At 44.2% G+C, this 19603-nt stretch overlaps 1 protein-coding gene across 5 annotated transcripts in view; it reads right to left on the bottom strand.

Moving 5' to 3' along the window:
• Positions 1-14548: 14548 nt before the first annotated feature.
• The window catches only part of RPAP1 (RNA polymerase II associated protein 1), a 46537-nt gene continuing 41482 nt past the window's right edge, over positions 14549-19603 (bottom strand). For all 5 annotated transcript variants that reach the window (XM_083449740.1, XM_083449737.1, XM_083449741.1 and 2 more), the window contains 3 exons: positions 17919-18095; positions 16961-17017; positions 14549-15726 (listed from right to left, as the gene is read on the bottom strand). In XM_083449740.1, the coding sequence (XP_083305866.1) occupies positions 15571-15726; positions 16961-17017; positions 17919-18095 (390 nt within the window). In that variant the 3' untranslated portion in view covers positions 14549-15570. The remainder of the gene's footprint in view (positions 15727-16960; positions 17018-17918; positions 18096-19603) is intronic.

The following is a 19603-nucleotide window of genomic DNA, read 5'->3' as shown; positions in this document are numbered from 1 at the left end:
CCACCTTCCTGCTCCCTTGAGCAACAGAACAAGAAACCATCTAGAATAGAAACGGACTAAAATACAAAAGATGTTCACTCAACAAAACGCTGGTGGATTGAGTGGCCTGCTTCCACAATTCACAGCTGTTCAGATGAGCCAGTGTGGTGTAATGGTTAGAGCAGGCTTTCTCAGCCTCGGCCCTCCAGCTGTTTTTGGCCTACAACTCCCATGATCCCTAGCTAGCAGGACCAGTGGTCAGGGATGATGGGAACTGTAGTCTCAAAACATCTGGAGGGCCGAGGCTGAGGAAGCCTGGGTTAGAGTATTAGACCAAGACCTGTACAACCAGAGTTTGAATCTCCACTCAGCCATGGATCTCACTGGGTGACCCTGGGCCAGTCACCATCTCTTAGCCTAACCTACTTCACAGGGTTGCTGTGAAGGAGGATGAAATGGGGAGGAGAAGCACGTACACCACCTTGAGCTGCTTGGTAGAAAAGAAAGATGGCATATAAACGTAATAAAATAAATATTCCCCTCACACAGCTACAGTTCTCATTGTGGTTTAACAGTTAACCCCTCTTCCCAAGGAACTGAGAATTGTAGCTCTGTGAGGGGACTACAGGGTCTCCTAATGACTCTCAGCACCCTTAACAGACGGCACTTTGGGGGGAAGACATGGCTGTTTAATGTGGTATTATACAGCTTTCAATTTATAGTGCAGATGGGGTCTTAGTGAGAATAAGGGGCTAGCATTGGAATGATCTAGTTTCAGAGAAGAACCTGTGTGGGGAGTTATGTTCTGAGCATTGCTGGCTAGTGACACTTGTGCTCCAAAGCAGGTTATTGCAGACTTTGAAGAAGGGGGGACAAATATAACCTGACCAAGACTGTCCATACTATGGGGCAGAGTGAGGCAGGCAGAACATAATGGGTGGGGGGACGCATATCATGTACCTGCCAAACTAGCCTGCTACCCTCAGGTACCGAGGTGGGTGCTATTCCATTGCCAGTATTGAAGACTCAACTGTCAGACTAGTCGCCATCTGTACATGAAATGAGGGAGGTGCCATTTTATCCTTTTCCTCAGATAGCAAAAGGTTTAGGGCTTGAGCTATAATACTGTGGTTCTGTTTTGAAATACATTCCTTCTGTACTGTGCCTGTCAGATGAGCCAGATGCATCAAATGAGGCTATTTACCCTGACCTTTTCAGAGCTTGATGCCAGAATGGTGTGACTACCTTACAATTCACCATTCATAAAGTTATTAACCATGAGGTTTTACAGACCACCAGCAGGCCACGTGAACAGAACAGATTACAAATTCAATCAAAGATAATAATGAAATGCTGACTCAAAGGGGAGAATAACTTTTATTTTCTTGAGGCAGAGACCTCCTGATTTCAATTTCATTTCTTTAATTCCTGCTGACTTAAATGTTGAAAAGATCAGCTGATCAAGGGTGCATTTTAACACTCCCGGAAGGGTGAAGAAACATAAATGTTTTCTCTTTTGTTGTCTATTCTGGCAAACGGACAAGCAGATGGCAATAAACTGCAGCCCCTCTCCCAGCCAGTTAAGGTAAGGTAAAGGACCCCTGGACGGTTAAGTCCAGTCAAAGGCTACTATGGGGTGCGGCACTCATCTTGCTTCAGGCTGAGGGAGCCAGCGTTTTTCCACAGACAGCTTTCTGGGTCATGTGGCCAGTATGACTAAATTGCGTCTGGTGCAACGAAACACCATGGTGGAAGCCAGGGCACACGGAAATGCCGTTTACCTTCCTACTGCAGCAGTACCTATTTATCTATTTGCAGTGGTGTGCTGTTGAACTGCTAGATTGGCAGAAGCTGGGACAGAGCAACAGGAACTCACCCCGTTGCGTGAATTTGAACCACAACCTTCCAATCAGCAAGCCCAAGAGACTCAGTGGTTTAGAGCACAGCGTCACCCACGTCCCTTCCCTTCCCTTCCCAGCACAGCACACGCTGGTACCCTTAAGGTACAAATTGAAAGGGTTCTCTAGCCTTGCTACGATTCCCATTGAAAACTGATAGCAATGGAGTGGTGGATGGGAAGATCAAAGCACTGCAATGATGCAGGTCTATCACAACAGCAGCCTACTCGGTATAACAGGTCCAGAGCAAATCTCTCTAAAAGGTCATCCATAACCCTAATGGGGAGAATCTTCACAACTTAGTAAAAAACGGGTATTCATTTGTTGGAGACCTTTTGCATGGGAACAAGAAATTGGATGGAGAATAAAATGTATAAGGGCACGAAGCAATCAGAAATTCCTTTAGGCAAGGGGAGGAAAAGGAATAGTTGCTGCCCGTTTTTACCACCACCACATTAATCTCCTAAAATAGAAGAGCCGTCTAGGAAATGATGATCCAGATCAGCCACTGAGAACAATATGAGTTGTAAATTCAAAATTTTATATGAGGCATAAAACTGGGGGTCTTGACCCTTCTCCAGTCATTAAAGGTTGCAAGGTGCATTTTCCCAAGACTTAATTCCAGTTACCTGAAAGTATTCCTGTTTAGGAAGCTGGTTAGATTTTGCGCATTTGGGGGCTCGGGGGAGCTTAAATTGAACACACAGTATATTCCTCATTTGCATCAAGGAAAACTGTGATGTGGTGCCACTGTCAGCACGTTGTTTGCCAAGCCAGAGAAGTTCTTTCAACACTGAAGGAAGGATGTGGGGAAAGAAAGTAGCATGACTTACAGCTAACAGTAACTCATTTGAACTCCTCTTCCAGTCAGTGAAAGTAGAAGTAAATTGAGACACAAACAGAGAAACTGAGACACAAACCCAATGTGAGTTTATGTGTATGTAGGTTAAGAGAACCCCAGGTCCCAGTTCAACACACTAACCACTAACCACTACTCCATACTGCCTCCCTATTCCTGACTTAGGGCCTTCGAATGCTGGCATCAGGAGATCAGCCTCTCTGTGTCAGGTCAACCCCAACCTGCCTTTTACTCTCTCACTCCAATCAGAATGGATTTGCATCACCCAGAATACAGGAGAACACTGTGGAATCCACAGGATGATCGATTTTTCCAATGTTGCACTACAGATCCATTAAGATAAATGAGAATTCGGGCAACAGCTTGCAAGGGATTGGGACTGTTTAAAAAGATGCAGTAACTCAATGCTGGTTTGTAAATATAAAATAGCAGGGACGGAAAAGCAACGCAACAAATGATTTTGTCAGCAGTATGGCCTGCTGTTGAGCTCCCCACCACTGGCAAAACACACACACATTCCAGGGGGAATGCAAAACTTCAAACGCAATAAAACCTCCTGGCAAATTGCAGCCTGATCTATGGGAGACATGAAATATTGAAGCAATAAAGCTGAGTAGGTTCATTTCAATCAGGGTAAAAGGGTGCCAACAGCTAATCCTGGGAGTGTTAACCCTTTAGAGTGGGGGTGGCTAACCCGGGGCACTCCAGGTGCAATTGGAGTCCAGCTCCCATCAGCCTCAGTCAGTGTGGCCATTTGCCAGGGATGAAAAGACCTGCAGTCCAGCAACACCTGGAAGGCCACAGCTTCCCCACCCCTGATTTAGAAATACTGGATATTTATTAGCATCCAGTGGTGCTGACCACTTGCCTGGCTTCTCATTCTTCAGAGGATGCAAAGACTCCATTGTGTCGATGCCTAGCTTCTGAAACAAAGGAGGAGCCAGGTTCAAGATGCTCACACTCTCCAATCTCTCTTAGGTGCTTGAATATGTTGTTTGTGCAACAGGGTTTCCCCTCCCCCCTCCCCCTGTGTCCATTGCCCCTTGAAATAGCCTCAGGGGCTCGAGAGAACCCCCAGAACAGAACAACATGGAATTCCTCCCATATTGTTTAACATAAGCGTAACAAAGACCTATACAGCTGCCCGACTACCGGTCATATAGGAGCAATATAATGTAATAAGAGCACAGTGGAATAGGTTTCTTCCCCTTTCTGTTGTAACTGCTGACATACATCTGAATCAATGTGTTTTATGTTGTGTTTTTTCTTTGCTGAGTTTCACAGAAATGTGGGAAAATGTGTGCAGCTGCTGATAGGAAAGGCCCGCAAACCAGCCTGGTCAGCAGACCAAAACTCCCCTCTATCAATATTTTAAACCTATAAGGAATTAAAAATGAGCACACTTCAATCACCAGGTTCTTCCACCACCTTCAATGTCACTGGTATCTTTTAAGAAAACATTTTTTGAAGAAGAAAATGGATTTTAAAAGCGCTATGGCAGCTTTTCTTCAAGTGGATCCAGTGACCTGAGGATTTTGAAGGGGTGTGTGTGTGTGTGTGTGTGTGTGTGTGTCTACTGCCGCCCATCCTAATGGAAGACCAGCAGCCACCACAAGAATAAACCCAGATCTGCAAATGTTATTTGCTTGAGAGGTGTGCAGCCTTTTCCAAACTGTTGCATGGGATCAAAATGCCATTACCCCAACTTGCTTTGGTTAGTATAAGGAAACTGCATTTTCCCAACTTTTAAACAAAAAGTTGCATTTGCTGGGAAAACACAGTTCCCTCTCCCTCTCATGCCACTTATAGAAAATGGTACACAAAGTGTGTTTATGATGAGTGCTGCCACTCCCCTGAAAGTAGGCAACACTGATCTCCATTCTGTCAGAGAACAGTCTGAAAATAGGAATATATTACAGGATAATGCAAATTTCAATTCTGCTTGTTTCTCATCAAAGGCCTTTAACAACAATAATCCATACCTGGGAGCAGCGTTTTTATATATAGAAAAAATGTGCCAGTACTGCATCCCATTAAGTACTGCCATAAAAAAGCACTGTATGTATATAGTTTTAGAAAGTGCAAATATTCAATAAGTTTGGCTTTAAATGTCATCCTTAGCAGGAATGAACTATGTGAAGAGAGGAGGCCTGTTTCTCCTGTCCCTAACACAATCAGAACTCTCCCCACTCTTAGGAGAAAAAAAATCCTTAAGTGGTGTAGTTGTCTTGGGGGGGGGTGACTGCAGTTTGGATCAGAAGAAATAAAACTGCAGCTCCTCCCATATTGTCAGCCATATTGGCACCTCTGCCAGCACAGCTGCTGCACTGCCTGGGCCACTGGCAGAGAAGCGGCCCTGGCATCGGCGCTGATATCCATTGAGAGATCTCAACAAAATCTCACAAGATCTCTCGAACTCCCTGAGATCTCAAGAGATTTTGGTGAGATCTCGTGAGAGTTCATCAGAAATGGCTGCCAGTGCCAGTACTGTTTCTCTGTTAGCAAACTGCATTTCTAGTAAGTATCTCTTTCCCATCCCTCAGAGTGACTGTAATTAATAACAGCGAAAAGCGGAAATTTTATATGTGTTACGCATTAAGCGTAGTGCATAGTTTGGACCTTGGTTGTGATTTTTGCTCTGATTTTGATGCTATACTAGCTTCCACCCAAGCCTGTGCTTGCAAGCATGGTAGCATTCTTTACTTTCTCCTTTGTATGTTTCAACTGCATGTCATAAATAATCATCACCTAGATTTCCGTAACCCAAGCTTTAGCAAATTATACAAATAAGGCTGTCTATGAGAGCAGTGGGAATAATTAACCTGCACATTCACTTTTGTTCTGAGTGGGAAATGGCACAGGGAAGACATTTAGAGGTACAAATCAGCTGTGCCCTTCTCCTGTGCTTTAGTAATGTCTTATTCAAGTTCAGGGACCTAGACTCATAATCAAATTTGGTTGCAAAATGTGTTTACATATTACAGTACTTATAAAACCTTTCAGCTTACTCTGTGAGTCTTCTGATTTCTCTTAGGCAAATCATGCCATCCTTTTCCCCCCGACTTTAGAAGTGCCCTTTTCTTTTTCTAAATACCCCTTCAAAGTCTCTTTGAACCCATCATTCTTGACCTCCCTTTAACGCAAGCCCCCTCATCGGCCATCGTACTGCGATTCCAGCCTTTCTATCCTGCCTTGTGTTCACTCTTTCCTGGATGAGACAGGCAAAAATGGCCTCTGGAGATGGGAATAACTGTCAAGGTTGTGCTAAAATGATTAGCTTGGGGGGAAACCTGCTCACCGTTTGGATGAGGCTGCCCACCCACCCACACCCAGTTCTCACAATAAGATCATTGCTATCACTCTGAGATGTGGAAGAGGCTGTCTAGAAGCTTGCTACTTTCAGTTTGAAAGCCAGGACTATTCTTAGGTGGGATGGCTAAGGCAGGGGGCAATTCCACCTGACTTCTGGATGCCAAACATTGCTCCTGCTTACAAAGAGGCGAAGAGGTGAGGTGCAGGGAAGTCCAAGCAGCATGGTCATAGCAGTAGGAGTGTTGGATTGGTGGCAAAATTGCCTTCACCGTGCTGAGCTCCCTGTGCCTTGTCCCTCTTCCTCTCTTTTAAGTGGCAGCAATGCTCAGTGTCTTAAAGCCAGTTGCACAAGGCCACCCCACCTTTACCACCCCACCGACTGCTACTGGTGGTAAACAGCTTTTTAAAAAAACAAAAATGTTTCAGCAAGCCTATCCAAGCGTAAACAAGATGTGTATCTCAGTTTTTTTTTTTAAAAAAATCAAATCTTATTGGTATATTAATAGTTGTTTTTGAGGGATGTGAAACTTGTAGCAGTCAAGTACAACATTCCTATAGTGGACATGTTAGGGGATGCTTTGTACCACTCAGGAGAAAACTTCCCGTTTCCTCCTGAGCTGGGTCAGACTCCCACTATATGTGACTTGAAGAGGGTGTGGACTATTCTGGGTAGAGGAGCACATGTCCTCCATGTTCTGTTCTTCTTCTTCTTCTTATCCATTTTGTGTTCCTGTATGTTAGGAGATGTGACTGCTCAGTCACAGCCACTTGGGACTAATTCCCTTATGGGACAGTTTATATAGTTATATACTTGTGTAAACTAAGTCTGCCTTCAGGGATCTGTGAACCTGAATGAATCTGTGAGGCAACTACTTTTATATTAAGTTTAATCAGAATCTTGTGTCTATTCTTTTGAGAGGGAATAAAAGGGAATTACCAGGAATCCTATATTTAAGAGAGGCTTAAGCAAGCCTGCAACAAGCTAACCGCTGTGCAAATTTAAAAAGGGGAATGTTTGGAACTCTGCTAAGTTATAGAACTTGCTAACGCAAGTTAGGAAGGATATCATTAAATAATATATCCTCTCCTGCCTCCCTAAACATCCCCACAGTTTTGAATTGTTTTACATTTACCACTTAGGGATTCTTTGATCAAGTGGTTTATGGATGCCTCTAAATGTAAGATAAAATGAAAGATGGCTGCCCCCACCTTTCGAGAAAAAGAACCTAAGAATGGCTGTAGTTCTTCTTGGGGCATTTCCAGTAATACATGCAGACTGGACTCTTCATAGTCCTGTTGAATGGAAGACTTTGCCAAGGTATCTAGATGTCCTGTCCTGGCCTGCTCTATATCATGGTTGTTAGTCAGCCACCTATGTTTGGTAAACCTTTTAGTAAAGACAAGAATTTTAGCTTTTTGGTAATATATTGTGAGCAGCTTCTCAGTACAGCAGACAAAGAGTGTTCAAAGGGTTCTCCAGAGGCCTACTTCTGAAAAAGATATAATGGCTGCGTCATCTGTGTAAAGTAAAACAGGGATTTGCTAATTTAAGGGGTGGAAATCTGGGTTTGGCATAAATTTGGTCTATAGAATTGATGTGAATAATAAGGACGCCTGATGAACTCCCGATTCACTACCCTCTTCAATGGACCCAGGGGCAACAAATGACCTTGTGGGTTGCACTCTGAGGTAGTTGTTATCATGTGGCTTGCACAAGAGAGCATAAAGCCTGCAGTCTAAGGATAAAGTTTCCATTTTTGCCCATAGTCTCCCCTGGGGATATTATCAAATGCTGATTCAAAGTCAACAAAAGCAGCACAAAGTGACCCATATGAAAATGCTGGTGAATTTTCATAATTATTTAAATAAAATAAATAGCAAATTGCTGCAAAATGTGAAGAGCTGAATGTAAGATTGGAAAAACAAGAAACTTAGAGAACCAAAATTGACAGATCCTTCCATCCCTAGATTGTGGGAGCCGGGCTGAACGAAGAGCAGGAAACACTACAAAAGTTAAAATACAAACAAGATGCTGACAGTCTGTAGGCAGATACTGAAAATTATGAACATGCATTGCGATTACTGGACCTGGTCCTTCCCTGGCATTTAGAGGCAGACCCTTTGTCCCTGTCGCACTGCCAGCATAGGATGGCCAAGAAGGAGAAGAAAATTTCCTCCTCAGCATTTGGGACCATATTTGGCTCCCGGCTCAGATTTCCAATTAGTGAGAGCTGTGAATGTGCCAGCAAACCCAGGCTTTCTCTGCTACATTGTCCAGCGATTTTGATATAGCTTCCGTCTTTTCAACTCCCACCTTACATTTTAACTGTTGTAAATGTCTTACTCCAGACTTCACTGTCAGCTCAAATCTTAGTCACACAAACCAAATGCCAGTTTGGTCATGCATCTAGGACAATCATCCACCCTCTGACTCAGGACAGTTCTGGTCCTACTACCTTAGTAGCTGGAATGTCTAATGGTCCCAAAGTGAAACCGGGGGGGGGGGGGTATGAAGTAACCCCAGTTATCCAGCTATTTTTCACTGAAATTTAGTATCTGATAGCCATGACCCATCCCATATCTGAATGAATGAAAAGAGCCCAGCACAAATATCAATACTGACTTAAAGGTAAAGGGTAAAGGGACCCCTGACCATTAGGTCCAGTCGTGACCGACTCTGGGGTTGCAGCTCTCATCTTGCTTTATTGGCCGAGGGAGCCGGCATACAGCTTCCAGGTCATGTGACCAGCATGACTAAGCCGCTTCTGGCGAACCAGAGCAGCACACGGAAACGCTGTTTACCTTCCCCCCGGAGCAGTACCTATTTATCTACTTGCACTTTGACGTGCTTTCGAACTGCTAGGTTGGCAGGAGCTGGGACCGAGCAACGGGCGCTCACCCCTTTGCGGGGATTCGAACTGCCGACCTTCTGATCGCAAGTCCTAGGCTCTGTGGTTTAACCCACAGTGCCACCCGCGTCCCTGCATTAGTGACTTAGTTCACAACTATTATTGCAGTAACTAACTGTATCTAGTTAATTTCTTAGTGTTTTGCAATGAATATTTATATCGTTTCAATATGGAAAGCTCCAGATTCCCTTTGCCCTCCCTTTGTATTCTGAACCTGGACAATGGAGCCATATTTTTATGCAGGATAATATATTTGGTAAAAATAGGTAATTTTCTAATTTGTCTAAATGAGTGCATCTTTGTGCAAGGACATGAGAGGTTTGTGAAAATTCTACTGCAAGTTTTCATACACAACAACATAATTCAATGCATAATGAAAAATACAAAGTACAGTGGTGCCTCGCAAGAAGAAATTAATTCGTTCTGCGAGTTTTTTCCTCTAGTGAATTTTTCGTCTTGCGAAGCATGGTTTCCCATAGGAATGCATTGAAAATCGATTAATGCGTTCCTATGGTCAAAAAAAGTCCAAACAAAGCCAAATTTGGTACAAGAAGAGTACCAAAGAGCTCTTTAAAGTCACACATACTGTAAAGAGCATTTCAAAAATTGAAGGAACAATAACTTAACTTTCTAAACATGACAGAAAAGCAATTAACAATCACCAAAGTTACTGTACATTTTCTAAGACTCTGGGGGACAACTCGAAGAAGGTTCCTCTTCCACTCTTTGCTTCTTGCTGAAGAACCTGTCCATGGTCTGCTGCTTCATCCGCCTTTTCAGCACCTCCCTGAAAGACGACATAACCCTCGTGTCAAAAGTGTTCGCAAGGTCACGTGTCAGGTCCTTGTCATGGTGGTGCCGCTCTGCAAAAGCCTGCACATCTTTCCACTTGTGACAAATGTCCCTCAGTTCTTTCGAGGACAGCCGTTCCTCAGTTGCTTCCTCCTCTTGCAGCGAGGCCTGCTCCTGCGCAGCCTCTGCCTGCAGTTCGACTAGCTCCTGGGTGGTCAGCTCGTGGTCGTGCTCCTCCACCAACTCGCTGACGTCCTCCTCTGTGACCTCCAGGCCCATGGTCCTCCCCAAGGAAACAATGCCCTGCACCACTGTTGACTCTGGTGCATCAGAGTCACTTGGTGCCACACAGTCCGGCCACAGGCTGCGGCAAGCGCAATTCAAATTTCTCTGGCTGATCCCGTCCCAGGCCGCAGTTGATCCCGTCTCGTTGCAGTTGAAGACCTGCTGTGGAACGTAGCCCTCCGTCATCACAACCTCCAGGAACTCCGCTGCAAAGTCTTCAGCCGCAGGAACATCAGAACTGGCAGCCTCTCCATGCCTGACCACGCTGTGGATTCCAGATCTCGTCTTGAACCGGTCAAACCAGCCTCTGCTTGCCATGAAGACTTCTGGCTCGCCTGAGGTTCCTGGCTGTTGCCGGACAAGGTCTGCGTGCAAGGCCTTGGCCTTCTCACAAATGACGGCTTCAGGCACTGTGTCCCCTGCACGCTGCTTCTCTTCTAACCAGATGAGCAGCAGCTTCTCCACCTCCTCCAGAACAGCTGGGCGGTTCTTCACGATCCTGGTGACTCCCTTGGCTACGTCAGTCGCAAGGATCTTCTCCCTCATCTTCAGGATGGTCCCGATGGTGGATGGATTCCTCCCATACTCCCTGGCGAGGTCTGTCACACGCATTCCACCGTCGTGCTTCCGGATGATCTCCTTCTTCATTTCCAGTCTAACCTTCTTCTTCTTCTCGCCGGCCTCTGCAGCAGCAGTCTTCTTGGGCCCCATGGCAGCACAGCTCCTACTTTCGCAAACCCAAAAAAGAAAAAATCAGTGCTTCACATCCAAAAAATTCAAAAGCACCAAACCTCCCAGAAAAAAATTCCCTGACCCCCCCCCCCGGCCACCCACCACACAGAAATCCAAACCCAGAATATATTTTTTTTAAAAGGCAGAGTGTCCCAATGGTCACAGAAAATCATAAAAATGCAGAAAAAAACCCACAAGCTTTCTGATTCTTGCAAACCCCTTCTCAACAATTCCCTGACCCCCCCCAGCCACCCACCACACAGAAATCCAAACCCAGAAATCTTTTTTTTTTTAAAAGGCAGAGTGCCCCAATGGTCCCCAAAATCAGAAAAAATCAGAAAAAACCCCACAAGCTTCCTGATTCTTGCAAACCCCTTCTCAACAATTCCTTGACCCCCCCCCCAGCCACCCTCCACTCAGAAATCCAAACCTAGAAATCTTTTTTTTTTTTTTTTTTAAAGGCAGAGTGCCCCAATGGTCCGAAAAAATCAGAAAAAACCCACAAGCTTCCAGATTCTTGCAAACCCCTCCCCAACACCAAGTCCTTGAATTCCAAACACCCAACCCAAAATCCAAAACCCCCCAAAAAAGTTTTAAAAGTTTAACTTACCAAATGGCTGCAAAAGTAGTTCTGGAAAAGCTTCAAAAATCACCGAAGTCTTCAAAAATCTCAAAAAAGGCTACCACACCGCGTGCTATGAGTTGCTCCTCGAAGTCAAGTCGCAACTGCACCTCTTCAAGCAATGCACCCTGGGTATTAACGGTTTTAAGAAACAGGAAACAAACTTGCAAGACGTTTTCGTCTTGCGAAGCAAGCCCATAGGGAAATTCGTCTTGCGAAGCAACTCAAAAAATGAAAAACCCTTTTGTCTAGCGAGTTTTTCGTCTTGCGAGGCATTCGTCTTGCGGGGTACCACTGTACCTATAACATAGTTCAAGGCCCTCTCTGGCTTATCTGGTTAGCTGATGTCTTTAGGATATATGATTTTATTTACACATATATACAACCTGAGCATAGCATTAATGAGCATAGCAGATGTTGTTCATCCATTAGTCAGAGGTTGGGATCCAGCAAGGGTGCCTGTGTGTCCAGCTTGTAGTCTGCTTGCAGCTCAGTTTGCCCCTTCTCTCCACCCCACCCCCCCCCGGTGCTAAGTGAGGGGAAAGCCGACCCATTCATTCTATGGCACAGATAAACTTCTTTGGTTATGCTAATCATGGTCCTTAGTCCATCACAACCATTGCCTAGACCAGGTTTCCTCAACCTCGGCCCTCCAGATGTTTTTGGCCTACAACTCCCATGATCCTTAGCTAGCAGGACTAGTGGTCAGGAATGATGGGAATTGTAGTCTCAAAGCATCTGGAGGTCTGAGGTTGAGGAAGCCTGGCCTAGACTGATTTGGCAGGCTTGCTCTCATACATTCTACCCTCACAGATACAAAAAGCCAAGGGACTCAGGGCATCATGCAGGCTGACACACACATACACACTGCAAACACACACAGAAAGCCTGGCATGAGCACTCAAATCACCGGCAACGACGACAACAAATCTCTCTCAGGAGCGGCCATTTCCTGCATCTTTCTCCCCCATGATTTAGAAAGCAAAGATGCCTTGCACAAAATGTCTTTCAGTAAACTTAAAATTGAAATATTTCGTTTGAAAAACAGGTCAATATCAATTGCTTCAAAAATCTACTCGCCTTATTAGTAAATATTTTCCCTTTACAAGGCAAACCGTTGATATGAAATAAAAGTGCCTTTCCTACCAAGAGAGTAGCAGTGCAATCCTATGAATGTTTATTGAGAAGACAGTCTCACTGTTTCTAGTAGAGCTTACCCCCTGCTCAGCGCATCTAGGTCTAACGCCTAAAATGTCCAAGAGGAATACAGTTAAAAATAGGGAATGCCACTCTTCAGTAATCACAAACAAGAACTCATCAAAGAGGAGACAATCAACTGAGGTTGTAATCCAGGACTTACTGACCTGGCAGTAAGCCCATTGTATCCAATGGGACTTATTTCTGTGCAAAGACATATGTAGGATCGTGCTGTGAAGATGCTTCACCTATTATATAACCCCAAATATGATGCTAATTATTCTAAGTTTGCTCATAAAGCAGAATAGAATTGCAGGTTTTTACCAACTGTGGATTTTTCTTAACTTCAAAATCCTGAGCAGAAAAGAAGGGGGAAGTTATATTCTAATATCCACTATATCACACCTAATAAAAAGCACCAGACAGATAATTTTGTTTCACTCCTGTACAGATTAACTTACCGGTAATTGGTGGGCACATTTGACCATGTTCTTTTAATTAAAAAAATCGATTTGATTTAAAAATGGCCATTGTGCCAATTCCTAACAATTGCTCAGAACACCCACCAAAGCAAGATTTGACTAGGTTTTTCGAGTTTTAATTTGGTTATCCAAAAACAGAAACTCCTCTTCTATATTTAGAGCAGGATTTTTACTAATATTTTGTTCAGCAGCACCCTCTAGTGATTTATAGAAAGAACACACCATAACATTCTGCCAATGATGGGTTACCTTTGGTCACACCTGCACCATAAATTTTAAGTGGCAGCATACCATTTTAAGCAGTCATGGCTTCCCTCCAAGAATCTGGGGAACTGTAATTTATTAAGGGTACTAAGATTTATTAGGAGATTCCATATTTGCAAACCTTCCTGCCATAGCTTCTTCTTTATCTAACCTAAACTCTTCCCAAACGCACAAAACATTAGTATTCATTTTTAAGTTTCATAAGTTCCCGGAATATTGCTTGCATAAAACAGGAAACAGGCTTGGTAAATTTAGGAAAAACAATTAGCTCTTAGCTTAGTTCTTATTTTTCTCGGTAATTCAAACTGGAAAGTTGCTCACAGCTCTCAGGAAAGGAGAAAGGGAGAAATCAATGATTGTGCATTGATTTTATGAGGGACTGAATTGCAGCTGAGAGAGGCATGTCAAAACCAAGATTCAGAAAGTAAACAGCTGTCCTGCTCGGATCTTGCTCATCATCCTGTATATCTAGACATCAGTTTAGTGGCTCTTTGCCATGCTGAGCTTCTGTGGGGTGCAGGGACTGCATTTCCAACATGGCAGGGGATCTTGAAGAGGAAGCATCCCTCAAAAATCTCACCTCGCTTCCTCCTGTGAGCTGCTGCAGGCTCTGGTGCTCTGCCTCCCATTTGCGACTTGTCACTACTGTAGTTTGCAAGAAAACTTGTAGCAGCTGGTAGCCAACACAGTGGCCTTCAAATGTTTTGGGCTGCAGTGTTTCCCCTAGGGAGTCTCAGTTACATATCTTTATGCGCCAGACAAAAACTCCCCCCCCCCCCAACATTTGGCTATTCATTATCCATGGCCTCCTTTAATGAATGGTGTTTTAAATCCTATCTTTTAAAAATAGGAGTGTGTCTTACGATTTTTCTGTGTTTTATGAGGGTTTCAATGTATGTTATTCATTTATTGCTGTACGTTGCTTTAGGTTGCCCTGGCAAAAAAAAAGGGGGGGGGGCAATGGTAATCGCTTCCTAATCACAGGAAGTGTGATTAGATGGCCTTGTCACTCAAACAGTGGCTGAGTTTGGACATCATGGAAAACTAGCTGTGATGGGAACAAGCCCAGACTCCCTTTGGGTTTGCATGCTCCAGTGTGTCCCCTACAGATCCCTGACATGGCACCCCAGAGCATGCCTTCAGATTTACTAAGTTCCACCAACCACATTCTTCTTCTTTTGCTTTTGGGGAGTTGTTGCAGCTGCCAAAACATCCTGTTATGCGAAAGATAACTTTATTAAATATAATATGGTTAGAAAAACAAAGAGAGAGAAAAACAGCTAATGCGGAGAGATTGGGGGTGGAGGGAACAGGTGGCTTTGCACAGAGATGGAAACGTCTAATGTTGTTTCCTGAGATGTGTCAGGCGCAGAACAGCTGCAGTACTCAACAGCTTGTTCAAATCACTATCCCATGAACAATTCTGGTGAATCAGTTCCCACTTTTCCCAGATATTTCTACCCCAGTCATTGCAGCAGGGACATACTTTGGTAATCTTTCAGTGCCCTGTACGAGGCCAAAATTTGGCATCCCCAAATGGATCTTCTCAATTACGAATCTTCTCGATTTTGCACGCCCTCGGCTCAGCGCCCTGTGCGGAGGAACCACCCACTCCACCCTAAATCCAGTGCTGAATTACAGCCTTCCAGCCAAACCATAAGACTTAACATTCCATGTACAGTGGTACCTCGGGTTAAGTACTTAATTCTTTCCAGAGGTCCGTTCTTAACCTGAAACTGTTCTTAACCTGAAGCACCACTTTAGCTAATGGGGCTGCCTGCTGCTGCCGCCGATGCGCCGCCGGAGCATGATTTCTGTTCTCATCCTGAAGAAAGTTCTTAAACCGAGGTAATACTTCTGGGTTAGCGGAGTCTGTAACCTGAAGCGTATGTAACCTGAGTTACCACTGTACATTTCACCACATGCTACGAGAAAATTAAGCCTTTCTGTCTTCTAGTAAAAGATGCCAATAATCCTACCGGCATCTCACATTTGCATCACCTTTTATTTTTTTCCTAAAATCATTTCATCTTGGCAGAAACACTTGCTTGTCCAATTTCTTCCATCATGAAGAGTCAAGCCGCTTTCACAGAAACTATGCCAAGGCCAAGCCAGGCCAACAGTGCAGATCCCTTCCTGTTGTGCTCCTCAGGCAAGGCAAGAGACCAGGAGGGTGACTGAACTCCTCTCCAGTCTTAGCACTGCTGCCCCCGCCACTGTCAGCTGCTGAGGTTCTTCTCTACAAATCTGATGCGAATGGCTCCTCCTTGGGCTGCTTCTTAGTCACGGTGTTCAGGTATTTCAGACGAATGGTGGGAAGCTGCTCATAAAGGTCAAAGCCCACCGGGCTCTCTTTATTTGGCAATTTATAGTAGAGAAGATGTCGCTTGAGTACCTGAAGAGTGTAGGAGGAAGCAGAGGGTGAATGAAAGAAAAGCAGTTTCCCCGATACGGCTCAAACCCTGGAGATATGGGCCATTCCAGGCTATGCTTTTTCTCTTATGGGGAAAGCATAAGGAGCACAAGGGAACTAAGCAGTAATCACTCAGATGCTGCAGCCCAAACACATGATGTTCATACTATTAGCACATCTGTTCTGGGGAAATTTGCACCTTAATACTGCTGCAACGCCTGCAGTATTTGTCATGTGACAAAGACACATGAGAGCAGAAGCAGCAAAGCAGGCTGGGAAGTGCTGGGACTGCACAATCATTTGGGCCTAACTGCTTATTCATTATTCAGGCCTAACTGTTAACTGTTGAGTCACTCTGACATGTGACTTAGCAGCCATTTTCTCTCTGTGTTCTCTGTAAGATTTCAGTCAGAGTCAGTCTGCCTCAGTTGTGAGCAGAGTCATATGTAATCTCAGTCAAACTGTTTGGAACCATGTTGTTTATGAAGAAGTTTATTTTAACTCAGTAAAGTTCTTATTCTTTTAATTAAAAGCTCTGTATTATTAATTTACGCTGCGCATCAGTATCGGGTTGCTGGTAACTCAGGTGCAAACAGAGTTATTGTTTGAACTGTGCTGTAAGTTTTAATGCTTGTTATGAAGGGGAAGCAGGATTCCTAGCTATCAGCTTCCAATAGTGCTTGCTGAATCTCTCAATCACATTTAGCGGATTGCCTAAATCTCTAGTGAATTGGTGGCTGAGGTTAGGTTTGAACAAGATACATCCTGGCTCTGTCTGGTGACCAAGAAAAAGCCAGTGAGTGCTTCCTCCATTTAACTGCTCCAGTGCGGGAATATTCCTCACCCAACAGCCTGCCTTTCAAGAAAATTACCCTACTGGCCACACAATAAAATGTGCTCTGTTACATATCATATAGAATTGGGGCTTGCTTCTTAGTTGGGCATTTTAACGCTAAACTGCGATTGTAAGAAGGGTGTTCAACAGTTTGCATGATCAACATCCCTCCGTTCCTATGGAAATGATGTGTTCTTTGTGCTGCTGCGCAAGAAGACTCAGGAGAGAAACCAGAGCGATTGTTTGCAGTGAGCCAATGGGCTGAACTAATGTGTCTCAGCCAAACAACCCATAGAGCACTGTGAAAATTCATCACTCCACAAAACTCTCTTTTGTAGTATTACGAGGACTGGTTTTGAGAGCCAGCTGCAGGGTGCCTACCTCATCAGCCAAGAGCCAGGTCCTCTGGAGCATGTTTTTTCGGGCCACATCAGCCTCCTGAGATAAAAGTACCAATAAAATAAAAGTTAAACTTATAGTTGCTTTTCTAAAAGAAAGGAATCCAGCTCTTCAGAATCCCCAAGGGAATTGTTGGCCATCACAGGCAACAATGAACATACAAAAGCCAAAATCTGTATATCCTGTATAGAAACCTTTTTTTCAAGAGTTTAGTGTGCTCAGAAGAACCCATGCAGATACTTCTTGTTTCTTGGTCTGTTCTTTCTGAATTAAGTTTCTTGGCAAATCAGCTTTCTGCTGGCATGCATGGCAAGTGGCCTGATAGGCCTAGTGAGGATTCAGTGGTCTGGCTCACACTTCACTCTAAGCCAAAGCATGGCTTAGCATGTGGGCCAACCTTGAACCACCAGAGGTTCTAGTTTGGTCCAGGAGACCAGTTTCCCCAAACTACAACTGCTCACCCATCTGCTGACATCACTGTTGACATCAGCTGGTGGGCAGGAGGAGAAGATTTAATCCTGCATTGGCTGGGTGCCCTGTTCCCAGCAGGAATGTGCAGCAAAGGCAGCAGGATTCAATCTCTTGAGCAGGGAATTAAAGCATTTCTCAAAAACACAGTGTGAAGGAGCTCACACGCTTCTCCTACGAGCAGGAGGGCAGCAGTGGAACACTCTGGACAAATGGAAATTTCCATATTGTCTTCAAAAGGCAACCCAACAACGATGCCACAGGCTATTTTTGTTATCTCTAAAAATCCCAGGTCCACACTGACAGCCCAGGACAAGACATTCATCCAGATCCTCCCTCCTAAAAGCTGACGGGCTTTTCACACAACCAATTGAGACAGAGCATCAAAACATAACAGGAAGGAACTGTGTGCATCAAACAACCAGCTTGGTAGAAGAACAGGATGCACCAGGGCCAAAAGGTGATTGCATACCTGTGTGGTGCTATCCTGTGAGAAAATGAAACTGTTGACATGGGCCACAGCAACCACATAAAGTACAGGGCACCAGTTCTGTCGCAAGGTCCCTGTGACCAAGGTCTGGAAGTACTGCCGAAGGAGGTTCAGGTTGTCTTCAGCAGGGGAAAGGTATCGCTCCAGAGACACAGGAAACTGCAACAAAACCAAGAAAGCAACACCACTCAAAAATATGTATTTTATGTTTTCAAAAAAGTATATTTTATAGAAAAATACACCGAAACACATTTATTGTACACACACACACACACACACACACACAATAATAATTGTACATGAAGAGTGTGTAAAATTTAACTGCAGACTCTTCATGCATTTGTTCAGGCACGCAAGATAGGATGGAACAGACCTATGACTGTGTCATGTAATTCTACTCAATACTGATCCAGAGCAGATTCCATCATATAGGTAGCAGAGTAAAAACTTAAAAATGTTGCAGGATTTCCAAAAAATAGACCAGAGGCAATTCATATTTCATCCAGCAGAGCGTTACTGCTGCTGAAGGCAAATGAGCATAATGGTCACAAATCCCATACATTCAGGATTGGAACTGTCCATAAGAAGTCCAGTTGCAGCAGACGTAAACTTACAATAACTTATACTATGTACAAAACACCACACCAGAAGGAAGAGAGGTAGAAAGAGAAATTGAAACCCAGACTCCTTCTGGCCTTACTTTTATAGTCAGCATGACCTTGACAGAAGAGATAACAGAACCAGTTTAAACCAGCTGCACTCAGCTTCTCTGAAGGAATAACCCAAACACCATGAACCTTCTGCTTGTTTCTTTCACACAGAGAAGTTTCCAGAACCCTCTTGAATTAATTAGAAACGGAAAAATCTCTACACATCAGATCAATACTTTCTGCACCAAGAAATGCAAACTGACAGACTGAGCTCCAGCAAAACTAAAAGTGGAAATGGAATTAGGCTGCTCAGTCCATCCTTAGTGGGGAACAGAATTGTGCTCCCCCTAATCCTGCCAGCTACTTATGCCTCCTTATACGTTTTCTTCCTTCCCTCTCTCATAGTACTAGAATACAGGGACATGGAAGATTCAGGGCAGGCAAAAGGAAGTACCGTATTTTTTGCTCTACAAGACTCACTTTTTCCCTCCTAAAAAGTAAGGGGAAATGTGTGTGCGTCTTATGGAGCGAATGCAGGCTGCGCAGCTATCCCAGAAGCCAGAACAGCAAGAGGGATTGCTGCTTTCACTGCGCAGCGATCCCTCTTGCTGTTCTGGCTTCTGAGATTCAGAATAATTTTTTTCTTGTTTTCCGCCTCCAAAAACTAGGTGCGTCTTGTGGTCTGGTGCATCTTATAGAGCGAAAAATACGGTACTTATTCACACAGCACATAGCTAAACCCAAAGATGTAGTGGTGAAGACCACCAACGTGGATGGATTTATAAGAGGGTTAGACACATTCATAAAGTGTTAAGGCTATCAGTGGCTACTGCTCGTGACAGCTTTGCTGGGGATTACAAGTAGAGAGTTCTGCTATGCTCATGTGCTGTTTGTAGGATTTTCATAGACATCTTGTTGGCCACAGGAAGAACAAGATGCTGGACTAAATGGGCCTTCAGTCTGATCCAGCGGGGCTTTCTTGAGCTTGCTTCCCACCCCCCAAAGTCCACCCCTACC

This window comes from Podarcis tiliguerta (genome assembly GCF_965153285.1).
Source record: "Podarcis tiliguerta genome assembly, chromosome: 1".
In the NCBI taxonomy this organism is placed as follows: domain Eukaryota; kingdom Metazoa; phylum Chordata; class Lepidosauria; order Squamata; family Lacertidae; genus Podarcis; species Podarcis tiliguerta.
This window is presented reverse-complemented; position numbering and strand designations above follow the sequence as displayed.